The sequence below is a fragment of the Buteo buteo genome, chromosome 6, assembly GCF_964188355.1.
Source record: "Buteo buteo chromosome 6, bButBut1.hap1.1, whole genome shotgun sequence".
NCBI classification, from domain to species: Eukaryota; Metazoa; Chordata; class Aves; order Accipitriformes; family Accipitridae; genus Buteo; species Buteo buteo.
Window position 1 is genome coordinate 19,609,004 of NC_134176.1, and position 15,989 is coordinate 19,624,992.

Below are 15,989 nucleotides of genomic sequence, written 5' to 3' on the forward strand. Positions count from 1 at the left end.
GTGTGATGCCATAATTGTCATGTGTAAGGGACAAAATATATCTCAGGACTCATTAAAGCAAGCACTCCAGGAACATGCAAGCCAAAAGATTTTGGAGCATAACTTCATTGTTGAAATGCAAGTGTTTGTATTCTTCAAAACATCTGGAATACGTGCAAATGAGGGACAAAGACATTTAGCCTGGATAATATTCAGTGGCACTAAAAGACAGCTGGATCACTTCAGTTTGAGCAAGGGGTAACGAGTAGCTGCGCTGCTGCTGAAGCTCAGCGGGTGACTCTAAGCCTGTGATCCTCATCCAAAACACTTGCCTGCCCACTGGCCCTTTACAGGGAGGTCCTTTTTCCCTGCAGTTGCCTTGATCATGTCTACTGGCTACCTCCTCCTCATTTCTGTCTGCTCACTGCCCAGGCACCTGCTTTAAAAAGAGTGGTAATACCCCGCTGACTGCAGCTCTGTCTTTGGGCATGGACAGAAGATTAAAAGTAGGATTTACGTCTTCTTTTCTGATGGGGTATTTAGGTTAATGAACCTCAGAGGTAATGGGAAAGGAGAGCAAATACATAAACTAGTACTAATGGATGGTATTTTACGGTTTTTATTCAATGGGAGCAAAATTTTATTTTTTGAAGTGCAAGTCTGCTCTGAAACATGACTGTAAAATCACCTAGTAAACAAAGCAGATCTCTTCTGTGTACATTTTGAGTCATGCCAATGTTTTCTTTAGGGTGAGAAGGCTCTGCAGACAGGTTGTATAAAATGTTGAGTTTAGCCCCTTGAATGCTGGCAAAATAAAAAATTAATCCTAAAATTATCTGCCCTTCAGTGCAACAGGCTCTCCAAGATGTGACATAGACTTGTAGACTAAATAAAATGTTACTTCAAAAAACAGTATTTTGTCCTTGATTTGAGTAGCAAAACACTTTACAATCTGTATAGAAGTACGCTGTGACAGATGGCTTTTAAACTGATTGCAAACTCACCCACCTTGTTATTTACATGCTCAACTTTAAACACATCAGGAAAACAGTTCCAAAGTTTCTGCAATAAAACCTCATCCAGTTAATTTCTTTTTCCAGTACCCTCCTGCATCAGCTCTTGAAGCAGGAGATAATTCATTCTGGGGGAGTGACAGAGAAAAAACATTGCTAACAGGAGCATTTCTCCTTATAAAAGCACAATTTGCAAAGCAGTAACCCAGCTCTTACTGCATAAATTACAAAATATTTAGTACCTAGTTATGACAAGCCTGTTACATGCTACCTCCTCTTCCTCTGCTTTTTCAGATTCCAGACCAAGAAATTGGAGGGAACAGATGTGGGGAACCTTGAAATTGTCACTAATGGCCCTCAAGAGTAAATGAAGGCACGCAAGAGTAAATGTTTTATTTCTTTGCAATACATCAATACTAATAACTCCTGAAACACATTTCCTTCCAAAATGATTTTTTTAAGATTATATAGGGGTGTTTTGTCACTGGCACTGAACTATAGCAGTCCTGCCATGAAACAAGGCTGTAATGTAACAGCAAACAAAACCCCATAAGGTATCAGAGAACAGTAGAATACAGTGTCCAGCTGAAAACGTGGTGAGAATTCCTTTTATGTACCCATACCAGGAGCTTCCAAATTAAAATATGGGCAAGGCTAACGTCTTACTATTACAGAGGGTGCCAGGACAGTACTAACGACAAGGGGCTTTGGTTTACAGCTCATCTGGAAGGCAGTGTCTCTTTCAGTACAATGATGTTTCAATTTGTGGTGAAGTAGCGCTTCAGAGGCAGTACTGCTCCCTGGAGCATGTAGGACAATCTTTCTCATTAAGCCACAAACCAAGCTTGCACCTGCTTACTCGATGAACTAGGAATATTGCAGCCTGAGATGGATGATACAGACCCCAGTTCTTTGGGCAGATGAAAATTCCTATTTAAAGCATTATACTTAAAAGATGAAAGGAAGAAGGCCAGCCTGTATAACAAAATTAACTCCTACTTAGAAAAAGAGAGAAACTGGCCATTACAAAATATGATTTTTCTTACAACAAACAGTACCACAGTGCCAGTGCACAGCATACACGGAATGGAAAAGAGATGTGATATAGGGGGAATACAAAAGGAAGGAATAAAAAAAAAAAAGAATTATTCTGCAATATGAAAGAAAAGTTGCATTTAAAGTGAAGGTTCTAATCTAACAGCACTATCCTATTTATATTTTTATAGAAATAGCTTCAGAAAAAAATCAATTTCTGCTTCTAACTGGACTATAACATCTGCTTATTTTCAAAGCAATTCATGGAACATGCAGGTTTTGCTCTAACTAGCTTTAAGATTTTTGAGCTTGACTATATAAGTAACTTTATGTGTATGTGTGTAAGAACACGGAATTGATATCATGCCTCCACCAGAGCATTATCCTCCACCAGACAGAATCAGCAAAGCTCAGCTGTCTGTACAGGCTACATCTACATTGCTGGCATGAATAAGAGAATCACAAGTACAGATGTACACAAGAAGAGTCTGTTTTAGCAAGAAGGCTGGACAGCTGTTGCTGTGAAGTTCTGACTCATCACTGCAAAAGAGTGTTGCAGAAGAGTACAAAATGGATGCAAATACATGCTTAAAATAGAAAACTTTTTTTAGCCTGCATCTTTGGTACATTTAAATTCAATGTTTTGCTACTTGTTTTGCTTTTTTACAATGTTACAGTTTTAGACTGAAGCAATATATATTTTCCACTTCTTTAGTTTTCTAATAGCTGAAGACTATCAGCTTTTCAGCAGAACTGCTTTCTATTAAAAAGTGTCACTCTTAAAATAGCCATCATTTCTTCTGTGTGAATAAAATCACATTTGGGGTCTTATTAACATTCTTACTATGAGAACAAAACAACCTCAAACTCAAAATTGGTCTGAGGTTGCAAAAAGCCTGGGCTATATTTGCAATCAACAGCACCTTCTGATACATTCAATTTTCACAAGTCAAGAAGACTGGAACACTTCCACAAGCTATATTCTTCCTTCAGGGATGGCAGTGTGAAATCAATGGAAAGCTTAAGCCACATGAATGCTATAAAAATCCCAATGTTATAATCCTAAATATTTTTCCTGGCAATCTAAATTATATAATAGTATTTCAAAGACTACTATTCATATATAGAAGTGATTTTTTCATTTTTAATATTGAAACAATTCTGTTTTGAAGTATTTCTTACTGCGCTGAAAACGCTTTAATATATTAACTGCTGGTGCATCAATCACTTGAACAAATGATTCACTTTAACAGCTGAAATAATTCCACTGAATAAACAGTACTATCCATATGAGTAAACATAAATAGTAATCAAAGCCTTTATTTTCAGTATTTTATATCTTGACTAAACTATTCTAAAATTCAGTTAAGAGAGTCAGCTAATATTGGGATTTAAGTTTGTAACCCTTCCTCCCAGCATTTATGATTTGATTAGCACAACTTTCTCATTCTTTTTATATGTGAGCTAACCCAAGTAAAAATAATTATTTTATATTAATAACTATAATATAAATCATTATTTGAACTTACTAGTTTTTAATCACTTAAGTCAATATAGTCTCTCTCATTTTTTTAAACAATCTCACTATTTGGTATACCTAGACCCTCTTTATTCCTAGAATTCATCCACTGGACAAATTAAGATTGCTCCCATAACCAGCAAGTAATTTGTTTAAATTAGTGTTTTTCTTTTCTCCATCCAACTTATCCTACTTCATGGCATGTCTAATGTTCTCAGCCCTGATTAGGCTTTTGCTCTCAATTAAAAAAGTAATTTTCCCTCCAGGAAATAGGAAAACTTAGTACTGCATGTGTCACCACTCCAGTCAGAAAACCCTCATTTGCTGTGTGCTCCAATACATAGAATTAATCTCCAGCTCAGCCTGCAGCATGCTCCTCAGGAAACTTCTGGCTTGGAAAATTACAGATGCCTTAGAAGTAAGTATTAGGCAGAATTAGTAGAATTATAGCAGGGAGATCTTTTCACAAGGTGAGTAAGCTGGAGAGTGGCCCGCCTGCAGAATGGACCCATTCTCCAGTTGGCCCATCTGGAGAAAGCCAACACTACCAGAGCTTTCCTTGGCCTGGTATTTGTATGCTCAGTCTTTGCCAGGGAGCTGCAAAAGCAGCCGTGAGCATGGCGCGTTTCCTGATCTACGTCGCCTTTCTGCAAAGGGCTGCAGTGTCAATGGCTTGGGGATGGAGGCTGGGCAGTCCAGTGCTGCCTGCGATGTTCCTTCCAGCGTTCATCCAGCGAACTTGCAACATTTCCTTTGGACACACAGACCTCCTACAAAGGTCCCTGCTGCGTATCACCTGAAGGACTATGTTCCATTTCCAGCAGTGTTTTGTGGAAAAAAATGCCTTGGCTTGGGAGTATGTGGACTTTTAGAAAGTTTAATTGTGTTAAATCACTCCTGAATATAGGATTTGGCCATCCAAATCATTTAGGCCTTCCAGCAATTTCAGATATCTAAGACTTATTACCTGTTTGTGTTTGAAAAGTGGGATCCCACAACGGTGGCCTCAGCCATGTCCCACCCATACGTGAAGGCAAGGTCCGCGCATGCCCAGCCACCCTTCCTCCCTTTATTTCCCCCCATCCCCTGGTTTCTGCAGGAAAGCAACGCAAGTGTAGAGCCCCAAAGTGAGCAATGGTTTATGTTGCTAGGTGTCTCTTTTCATCAAGTGGGAGATGAAGGGAGCAGTGGAAGGCACAGTGGAGAATATCCACTGCTCAGTTTAAATGGAATTTCATTGTCTTAATTCTCCATCTGCTGAATACGGATAACAGTACTTTCCTTGTGCTCTTTGTCTCCAAGTCATATCAGTATATGTAACACTAGCAGAAGGAGGTACAATTAATTACAGCTGCCAAAATAGAGACTTCCAGCAAAGTCTTAGCTCCTTACAGGACCAAGTTCTTCAAAGTAAAGATCTGTTTATTTTTAGCTGGTTTTTGATGAATCCTTTTCCATTCCAGCAGCAGTAAAGATATTGTTATATCCCATTTCACTGCTTTAATTAAGTGCTTCTCAGTCCATGATCAGTTCTATTTTAGGCTTTTTTTAAAGTTTATTTAATTTGAGATGTATACTAAGCAGGGTAACATAATTGTGCATGTCAAAGCCTGCTTCATCCTAATATTAAAAAGTTGCTTTGATTTCCTGAAGGTTTAAAAAAAATAAATCTATGAAGTTCCATGTAAATTTAATTCTTTTTGTCTGCATTCTGAAAATACAAGTGAAAAATTACCAAAGATCAGGATTCTACATGCAGTGTGCCAAACACCTTGCCTTTTTTTTTTTTTTTTTTAGGGTAACAGGGATAATGAATACATACCATCATAGAACCTAGGAAAAAAGCTCTGCCAGAGGCATAAAAACGTCATTCACTGCCCAGTGATGGAATTAAAGATTCCAGAGTCATTCTTGTGGGTTGTCTGGTTAACCTGGGTATAAAGGACTCTGGTGATGAAGCTTCTATGGCATTCCTAGGGAGATTGCACAACTGCTTCACTTTACCTAGTGTTAGGAAGCTTTTTCTCATGTATAACCTGAATCTTCTTTGTTGCCATTTAAGCCCATTAACCTATGTCTGAGCTGCCATGCACTCAAGAGTGTTCAGTCCTTCCTGCATCGTATTTTCATACATAATGTTCTCCCTCACTAATTCCCTTCTTTCAGCTGTGCAAGTTCCTTGATTTCTTCCAGTTTTTGCTTAAGTTCTGTTTCCTAGATGTCTGATGATACCAATCATTTCCTTCTAGACCCTGTTTCTAGAAATGAAGCAGCCCAAATCTGAAAAATGTATTCCAGACAATGCTTCCCAGTACAGCATATAGTGGAAATTTGCGCTGCAATCTTCCTCATACATTTCAATGTGATTTAAAAAATTTTCTTTTATGAAGGCATAGCAACAGTTCTGTACCAGAGACAGGCAGCAGGCCCCTGCAGAACCCCATTTGAGACATCCTTCTATTCTGACAGTGATCCAGTGAAAACTAGTCAATGAATACAATTTCTAGTTGGTCCCATTGCTAATTCATCCCAACCACTTTCCTCAGGTTGCTTATCAAATGTGAGGCAATGTCAAAAGTCATGCTGAAGCCAAAATATCTGATATCAGTTGCTTATTTCTTATCCACAGGGCTAGTTACCTTGTCATGCAACAGAATAGACTAAATTTAACAAGATCTACTTTTGGTAATTTCATGTTGAATATTACTTGACTTCTTGTTTCCATTTCGATGTTTACAAATAGTTGATCTGATTACCCATTCAAGCAATTTTCCGTGAATTAAGGTTAAGTTGTTTGGGATATAACTTTCTTTTTTAATTCCTTCCTGTCATCATCCCTTTTTTAAAGACCAGCAAAATGTTTGCCATTGTATGTTGCCTGGAATTTCAGCCCCTTCCAAGAGTTGCCAAAGGGCTCCTTATTGCTTTAGTAATTTCTTTGAATATTCTAGAATGCAGTTGAGTTGGCTTAAATGATTTGAAAAGATCTGACAGATTTAGGGATTCTAATCTGTTCTTTTACTTTCTCCTTTATCACAAGTGTTAATTGTACCACACATCAGTGGAGGTTGACCTTTTCAGGAGACTGATGCAGAAAAAGGCATTAAATGTTTCAGCCTTCTTGGAATCATTTATTGAGAGCTCTTCCTCTTTTCTATACAGCAGACCAATATTTTTCTTAGTCTTTCTCATCAGTATTGTGCTGATGAATGAGTTCACATCACCCTTGATACCCCTCGCTAATAGGACCATGTTTTGAGAGGCTGGACTTTTTATTCTGTTCCTGTATTTCCATATTATTCCTTTTATTTGTCTTCACTGATCTTATTTTCTATCCATTTTCTATATGCTTCCTTCTTGTGACTGAAATCAATAACCAACTTAAAATTTAGACATTTTGGTCTTTTATTACAGTTCCTGTGCTCCTTCTACACTTGGATCACCTGAGCCAGCATCATTCATACCTTTTGTCCAAGAAACTGCTAGCCTGCCTTAACTCATTTTTTCTTTAGTTTTGGTTCCTCTACGATAGCACAATGCAGATCTCTGAGTTTATTAAAAGTTTTGCCCTTGAAATCTCCTGGTTTTCTGTTCCTTCCTCCCTCTCCACTAAAGAATAATGAACTCTGCCCCTCTGGGGTCAGAGAATTTGCCTTCCGCACTTCCATTGAAACTAGGCTAGAGTCAAATCCAGAAAGGTCTCCTCCTAAGTTGCTTCTATGTTTCAAAAATTTGCCAGAGAACTTGTGCTCATGTCCCAGAACATACACCTGTAAATAGATAAATCCCCTATTATGATCAAGTCATGCCCTGGAGAATCTTCCCAGCTCCTCACAAAAAAACTAACCCCAATCTTCTTGAGAAGGTGTAACTGATAAAATTATTTTCTCTACAGACTTCAGAGTGGTTTTAACTACTCACTGATCTCGTTTAAGAGAGAGAGAACCTAGGGCAGAGAAGCTATAGTCAGTGTTACCAACAGCGGCATGCCGATTTGGTTCTGCTACTGCCTAGGTGCCCATCTTTAGATTGCTAGGGTGGGATTTATTTCACCTAAATTTCAACACCAATAGTATAAATATCTACCTTTGGACTTGGTACCTCAGGTGTTTTTTTCCAGTCAGGGGAGAGGAACAGACACCTTATGACATACTAATTCCTCTGACCTATTTTAGATATCTTCTGTAAAATTGGATGACTTGAAGATCACTTGAAGACTCTGGCACTAACAGAAGTAAGAAAATTTACACAGAAGAACTGACCTGGCCTTCCCCGTTAGCTTGTGGGTTACAACCATGTGGTTTAACCTTGTGTTTTAACCTCTATCCAGGAGAGAACATGCTAGGCTATCACGCCTGCACCTTTTTTAGATCTTGCTTGTAAAAAGATTTCCAGGTTGATTTAATTTTATACTTCCTTTCTATTACATGGTTTGCTTTGTTTGAAGATTTCTATTTTGTTCTGCGTATAGCAGAGACTGGTGGCCATCCTGTCATTATAACTGCTGTTCTCCTTTTCACATTTTTTCCTGCATCTTTGCTTTATACAGATCTGTCATAAATTAGAGAAAGCTTTCAGTAAGTTATAGTGAACCATTCACATGAGCATGTAAGTCTTTCAAAGGTGGGGAAAGTCCTAATTGATTAACAGATGCAGTCCTAGGCTGGTAGCAATCACAAGTTAAGAGAGTTGACAGCTACTTGGTTACCTCTGTAAAGTAAGTAAATGGCCTCAGTTTACCTGTGACGTCCCTAAAGCATCAGCCTAAGCACCCCTTATTGGCAAACACAGAACATGGGGCAGGGAGGCGGGGGACGGGACGGCGGGGCAGGGCAGGGCGACAGAGGTGAAGGACAGGAATGAAAAGTGAAGAGCCTCTTGCTCTAGAGATGCCTTTCCTGAAGCACTCTCCCAAGCCCAAGGGAAAGGAATCAATCCGATCCTCACTCTCAGAGCACACATGTCTTTTAGGCTCTCGGGGCTATCAATGCAGGAGTATTACAACGCATTTTTAAAGATGACCTATAATTAATGAAAGACTTTTTTATATACTCTAGACAAAACTTTCTTCTCAAAGTACCAAAATGAGAGAGGAAACATTCTTCCCCTGCCCTGTTTTTTTTCATTCTGCCAGCTCCCTGCATGTCACATAAACCTTGTCCTTTGGTGCCTCTGCTTTCATCGTTTCTGGCTGCTGTTTCCTCTTGTTGGCACGGGGCAAGCCTTGTTTTTCCTCTTTCTTTTGTAGCTCCACTTTTAAGACATTTACTGAGTGAGATATTTTTTATCTTTAATTAAAATCCTCTTTGCAGTTCTCTTAATGTAAATGCTACAGTATTTGGAAAAAAAAATAAACCCTGTTCTGTTCTATTTACACAACGAAGGCCAGCAGGACTGTTTCAATACCTCCTGAAAAAACAGCCTCCAAAGCAACCAGTGTAGCAATTTTTTTTCATTTTGTTTCTTGTCTGTGAAATATTTCAAAGCAAAATCTTCCCTTCTAAATATCAACTCCTTGTTCAGCGTTACTTACTCAGCCAGATGCACTTTTCACTTTTAAATTATCACCATACAGTTGTTGATACATTAATTACTGCAATGACATTTTTATGAAGTTGTTTCTTGTACACTATTTCTGCTCATCAGAATTCCTAGTTTTCTGCACTATGAGATCTTTGAATATTTTGTTATGGTGGAAACTAAGTATCATTTTTAAAGTATGCCAAAAGGGAAAGGACAGTAGGCATGATAGGCAGTACCTGTATTCCACCTTTTCAGAATACACTTGTCAAGTCAGAGACCGCAGGATGTGGTAGACTGAAAGGGAAAGAGAGAATGGGTGTCACACTAACTCAAGCAGTCATGACCTGCATTGATATCTGGGGTATCCCTATCCCTCCAGTCACTCTACAATAGAAGAAAGCAGGGAAACCATCAATATGTTACCTTCAACAGAGCTTGTTGGAACTAAATATTTTGGTTTTGTTTATCTGAAAGAGAATCTGAACACCCTGGTGCAATCTTAGCACTCCTGCTGATGAGTATGGCAAGATGGCAAAAAGTACTTTATATTCAGGAAAGGACCCAGAGGCTTAGTGGCTCCAGGGATGTAATCTAGTCCTTGCACGCTCTGGTTCTGTACGTTGTACCAAGATGAAGGTAGGTACCTCAGAAGGGTATCATCTGAAACAGCTCCCATGCTGAACAAGGAGTTCTTCATAGGATTATCTCCATCACTGACAGCACCCTTGGTAAAAAGCATCTTGGAATCAGTAAAGGATCCATAAAACTGAAAATTATGTACACATCACCCTCCACTAAATGAAGCCTTCATCAAGAATAGCCAGAATGTGAGAGCTGTGGTCAAAGCAGGGAACCAAAACCCAAACTCCCCTTCTTGTGGAAGAACTTTAATCACTATGCTTTTATTCAACAGTTGCATGCCACTGTTTTTAAGGAAAAGAGGGATCTTTTTAAAATAAAATATATAAGGGGTTGCATTCTGGACAGGATTCAGGGTCTTGATGGTGTTTTCTGGAGTTCATGTTTAGGCAACTGACGTTCAGGGACAAGAAAGACAGTACACTTTATGGGCACAAAAATGAGCTTAGCCTCTCTGAGTCAAAGAATGGTTCTATTCTTGCTGTTGGGCTGGATAAAGTGAAGCAGAGAGATGAAACTTACACTTTATTAATGAATGAGGGGCACAGCTAGGAGCATAACTAAAAGCACTGACTTGTATTGCTTTCCTCTAAATGGTAGAACACACTTGCTGCATATGCACAACTTTCTTGGAGTGTTGGCTCACCAAGAAGAAAGAGAAGACCAGAATCTATGATTAGAAAAATCCAGAAACTGAGTGAATCTATGAAAAGCAAGACACTAGTTCCTGTGAGCTTATCTCATTGTCCGACCTGGGATTACGGGATGCTGGTTATGGCTCAGTGGCTAAAGCAGGTTGTTTTGAACTATTAGGGCTGCTTGCAGCATGAACAGTACTTAAAGAAGAAAAAAGTTAGCTAGGAGGACAACGCACCTTGTACTGTACAAGTTCAAATAGTTCAGGCATGGTATGGTTAGGTGATGGCACATCCTTTGGCCTCTGTGACACCAGGAGTAAGCTTGGCCTTTGGCCCCAGGTGGAGCATTCGGTGCAGTTGCCACCCTTTGTTCACTCTACATATGGTAAAGACAGGGTGATCTCAAGGCTACAAGCAGTAGCCCAGCTCTCCAGTTTTAATGACCTTGGTGGTTTGCTGGGCATTATCCCACATGCACTTCTTGTTTTGCACTGCTGTAATTCCACTTAATAGTAGGTACTGCACTTACGCAGGTGCAAATGGGGAAACAGGCAGTTTCTCTGACATTGATGAGCGCTCCCTCCTTCACTCCACAACAGACTGCTGTAACGTGGACAGTGCGGCTGCCTCACCCCATGCAGATTTCTCCATTGGTAAATGACGCTCCCATCGGCAACCCTCTCTAGGCTGCTTCTAGCAGGTGCCTCCTTCTACCCATTCTGTACGATATGCCGTGTGGTTGCTCATCACTCTCTATGGTAAAAATCTCACCCTTTGCTCCAGGAAATTCTACCTCTTGGGCCCAGGTGATGCATCGGTGGACAAATCTCTTTTCTTACCTCGCACCAAGACTTTACGCTTCCAGCCCAACATGCTGCAGCTTCTTGCAGAGAGGAAGGATGCAAATTTTGACAATTTCTCCAGAAAATCTACCTCATTTTGTGAAGATGGTATAATTTCCTCCCTTGCCTCACTGCTTTTCAACAGTTCACAAAAAAAAGACAAGAGGCAACGGGCACGAATTGAAATACAGAAATTTCCATTTGAATAAGAGAGAAAAACCTTCTTTTATTGTGAGGGTGGTCAAACACTGGCACAGGTTGCCCTGAGGGCTTATGGAGTCTCCATCCATGGAGACCTCCAAACCCCGACAGGACACAGCCCTGAGCAGCCAGCTGTAGCTGACCCTGCTTGGAGTGCAGGGATTGGACTAGATGATCTCCAGAGATCCCCTCCAACCTCCACCAGCCTGTGAAAAGGGCAGCCATATCATACGTCAGTTTGAGGAGTTGCTTCAGGATATTCCTTTATGACAAGATACACTTTATTCCATTTACAGTGAAAATAAACATGTTTTAGTCAAGATCATAATACAGGCTGGGGTGGGCATAGGTGTTTTTCTAAAAAAACAAAAAGGAAACAAAGTCCTTTCAATTTTCTTAAGTTATTCAAAGAAAAACAGCTGTACATGAGATAAGGGTGTCTTGATGCATTGATAAATTCTTTGTTTGATGCAACTGAAGTCAATAACAGTTTTTTCCAATGGTTTCAAAGAGCAGAGGAGGATCTAGATGCTGCAAATATCCCAGTATGCTAACTCTCTGTATTGCTCAAGGGTAGTAGTGTCCACCTATTTCCAGTGGAACTGGGGGTGCCCAGGTGTCTGTCATGAAAGATAAGCAGTGATCCAATGCGCAGATCTTCAAAACACATGGGCAGCAGTTCCCTACCTCTTGGAGGCACTACTGTCCCAAGGTACAACAGAGGTCCTTAGACGTCAGAGTGCCTGCTGACGATTTGCAACCCTTACAGTCTAATGCTGCTGAACACCCAGAGCCTGCTAAACGCTGTACCCCCCTGTATAAACCACATAAAGATTCACTGAAGTGCAAATGGGGACTTAGACCACGTTTTACTTTCTGGTCTGCAGGATATTTTATTAGCCTATGCAAAGTGGAAGAGTTTCAAGAGAAAACACTGAGAGTCCTGGCTTGACATTATTCTCTAGACCAGTGGTCAGAGCACTCTGCTGAGACACTGGGATGTTGCTTCAAGTCCTTGCTGAGAAAGAAGTTGTTTTGATCTCTCACATCCTGAGACAGTACTACTACCACCCGATTTCCAGGCAAAAGGGACACTACATTATGTGACAAAGGGCTGACTGGAAACCAGAGTGGGCTTATGGAGGAGCCCGCTACACACATGTGGGCTCCTCCCTGTGGGTTAGAGTTAGGCACCTGCCTTCATGGGATGGAGAGGCTTTGACCCCACCTTCCTCCTTGGGGTCACCTCCTGGCTAGTCTAGGCAGGTATTTGTGGTTACCTTCTTACATTTCTAATGTTTCCGCTTACTGTATAGGTAACCTTAGTGCTGGATCACGCTAAGCAAAAGACACACCAGAATATAGGAGTTACAGGCTGAGTGCTGATAGGAATGAACCCTTTTACGGAACAAATTCTACATCACTAAACTGAGAAAAGACAAATTGTTTATTTTTTATTAGTTCAGCTCTGTTTAGCTTTGTATTTTCTAGACAAATGAAAATAGGCTAGTTATATTTAGTTTTGACCTCTTGACTAGATGCACCAGTATCATGCTCCAATACCTATGTGACAAACATTTTGTGTGAATCTTAATTAAAAAAGACAGTATTATTCCCTTAGATATTGCAAAACTCTTCTTTCCTCTGAAAGCCAAAAATACATGATGGTATTTCTTTCTAGCTAAAGTACTGGAAGTAGCTGGTGCTACAGGTAATATTTGAGTGATGCTTTAGCAGTATATCAAAGTGGCTAAGTTTGCCTTATTTACTGCAGAAGAAATAAATTTATTCTGGTGGAGTAGCAAAATAATTTCCACTATGCAAAAGAGAAAAAAAATAATATAAAGTACAAAAGAAATAAAAGATGATTGCTTTTACAACAATTTACCTGCTAAATCAAAAGCTTCTATACCAGCACATAGTACTGAGTCTAGAAGGTTAGCTGACATTAGGAATATGCCATAAAAGCACCTGCTCCTGAAAAAGTGCTTTTAACTGAAGGCACCAAATTTTACTTAGCTGTAGAAGTGTATATAGCCACCAGAAGGATAGACTGAAAAAACCATGAAATAATCCTTCCACTTTCCTCGGAACTAGCAAGGTTGCAGCTGGAGTAACATATTAATTCTGGACAACATACTGGGGCATGAAAGAAGAAGTGGACCATTTGGAAAGGGCTGAGAAGAGAGCAAAAATATTGATATGAGATGTGTAAAACAAAATCTATTGTTAGGACCCCAATACGGTTGACAAAAATAAGCATGTGGTTGCAGAGCCTGCAGGAGAATGCTTTAAATTACCAGTTCAGCAGAACATCTAAGCATAGTTCTTAGGTCTTACAGACTTAAGGTGTAAGGACACAAAACACTCAAATCTTGATGCCCTGAGGAAATATAAAACCATCCCGATGACATCTTTCACAACAAAATTAACTCCAGACCTAAGAAACTCAGTGCTAGGGAGAGGTTGAGCAGAACCACTGGGAAATGTCAGGTATTCTACAAACTGCAGGACAGCACAAACTCTCACACGTCCCACGTAAAGCAAGGCATCTCAAAAACTCCTCTTCAGCGAACAAGTGTTAATGGAGATTTACTGAAGATTTGCTGTTGGTAATTGAACAATCATTCCTCAGTGTGCGTTTCACATGTGGAGGGAGACTGATGTGAATTGGAGATACCGTGACTAAGATTCAGTGATCCCATTTATCACAGTGCTAAATGCCCACAAAATTGCCTGTCCTTAACTAAAGCAAGCTCAGTTTCTCCGGGGCTTTTAGCTGTCCGCAGCCACCTGAATGAAGCCTTTCTGTTGACGCCCATGGGGTCCCAGGGGTGCTTATGTCAGTTCCTGGTGCTGTCCCTGTTCATCTTAATGTACTCTCGTCAGCCCCCTCGGAATTTCTATTCAATATCACCTTCCCCGAAGGCTCCTTCAACCTGAATAAACTTGGGTTTATTCACAAACGAAATAAGCAGCGCCCACCGACTTGTCGGTTCTGCCTCCGAGAGCCAGACGAGCAAAAAGCCGAGCGGTTTGAAACCCAGCCTTTCCAAGTTGTACACTTCGCAGCTGGACACTACAAAATCTGGTTTATGGCTCTTGCTAAGACCAGACCTAGATCCTCAGAAAGGTCCCTTCTGAGCTTGCAGCTTACGAAGCCACCTACCTCCAGACCCAAGACTCGCTACAAAAAGATTTCCCAGACCGCAAAGGCATAGAGCGTTCGTCTAAAGCTTCCGGCTTTGGGTGCGACTGGTCCCTCACAACGTCTGCCACCGCATGCCGAGGCGCAGGCGAGCGGGACTCGCGGGGAAAGCTCCGGCGGCCGGTGCCCTGCCCGCCCCGAGCACGGCGCCCGCGGAGCCAGCAGCCGGCCGGGCTGCCGGCGCTCGGGCTTCCGAAGGCTTCTGGGGCGCTGCAGGGGAGAGCGAGCGCGCTCCGCAGGCGTGGCGCCTCCCGCGGCAGCGCCTCTTTGCAGGAGGAGGGAGGAAAAAGAGCCGCGAGGAGACGGGACCGTGCCCGGCACCGGCACGAAGCCCGCGCCCAGCCCGCGGAGCCGGGCGAGCAGAGAGGGGGCTGCGCACCTCCGGCCGCCCCCGCCCTCGCCCCGCCGCCGCCGCCGCCCCGTCCCCCGCCCGTCCCTCCGCCGCCGGCGGGTCCCGGCGCTCACCGATAGTGGAAACGACGGTGCCCACGAAGTAGAAAGCGCCGGTGAAATCCCATCGGGGCCGGATGTCATCGACGCGGATGCCGGCCACGCTGGCCTCCTCGTACTCCCGGAGGAAGTGCCGGAGCTCGGCGCGGCTGAGGTTGTGGCGCCGGGTGAAGTTCTCCAGCCGCTCCTCCCAGCGCTCCTTGGCCTCCCGCTCCGTGGGCAGCTCGATGGCCGAGAAGACGGCGGCTCCGCACAGCATGTACAGCACGATCAGCACCGCCAGCAGGAGGAACCGCGCGTTGTCCGCGTTCAGGCGACCCGCGCTGGAGCAGCAGCCGCCGCGACACGCCATCCTCCGCCCCGCGGGACCGGGCTGCCGCGCCGCCACGCTACGTCGGGGCCCTCCCGCCGCCGCCGCCGCCGCCGCCGCCGCCGCCGGGCATCCCGGCGCCGCCCGCCGGGCGTGCGCGGGGCCGCGGCCGCAGAGCTCAGGGCGCCGCGGAGCCCGGCGGCGGCGAGCGGCTCTCCTCCCGGGAGCCGGCCGGCACCTCCGCCCCGGGGGCAGGGCGCTGCCCCGCCGCGCCCGGCACGGCCCCGCGGCGGACGGGCTCCGGGCTGCGGCGCATCCCGCGGGCGAGGGACCCGCCCGTCCCGGCCCGTCCCGGCCCGCAGGGGCCCCTCAGCCCCGCCGCGCCCCGGCCCCGCGCCGGGCTGCCGTCTCCGCCGGTCTCATATCCCCTTCCTTCCCCCGCCCCGAGCACGTCGGAGCGGGGCGCGGGGACAGGCACCGCCAGGCGCCTCCTGCCCGCCGGGGGGGGGGTTGGGGAGGGGGGGCGAGGCGGGACCGGCGGCAGCTCGCCCCGCCGCCCTCCCCCGCCGCTCGGCGGGACGCGGCCGCCCTCGACCCCGGGCCGCCGGCGCCACGGCCACCGGGGAGCCGCG

At 43.6% G+C, this 15,989-nt stretch overlaps 1 protein-coding gene across 1 annotated transcript in view; it reads right to left on the reverse strand.

Annotated features, from left to right (window-relative positions):
* KCNK13 (potassium two pore domain channel subfamily K member 13) overlaps window positions 1-15,738 on the reverse strand; it is a 67,425-nt gene extending 51,687 nt beyond the window's left edge. The window contains exon 1 of the mRNA XM_075030004.1: window positions 15,063-15,738. Within this exon, the coding sequence (XP_074886105.1) occupies window positions 15,063-15,399 (337 nt within the window). The 5' untranslated portion in view covers window positions 15,400-15,738. The remainder of the gene's footprint in view (window positions 1-15,062) is intronic.
* Window positions 15,739-15,989: the final 251 nt, after the last annotated feature.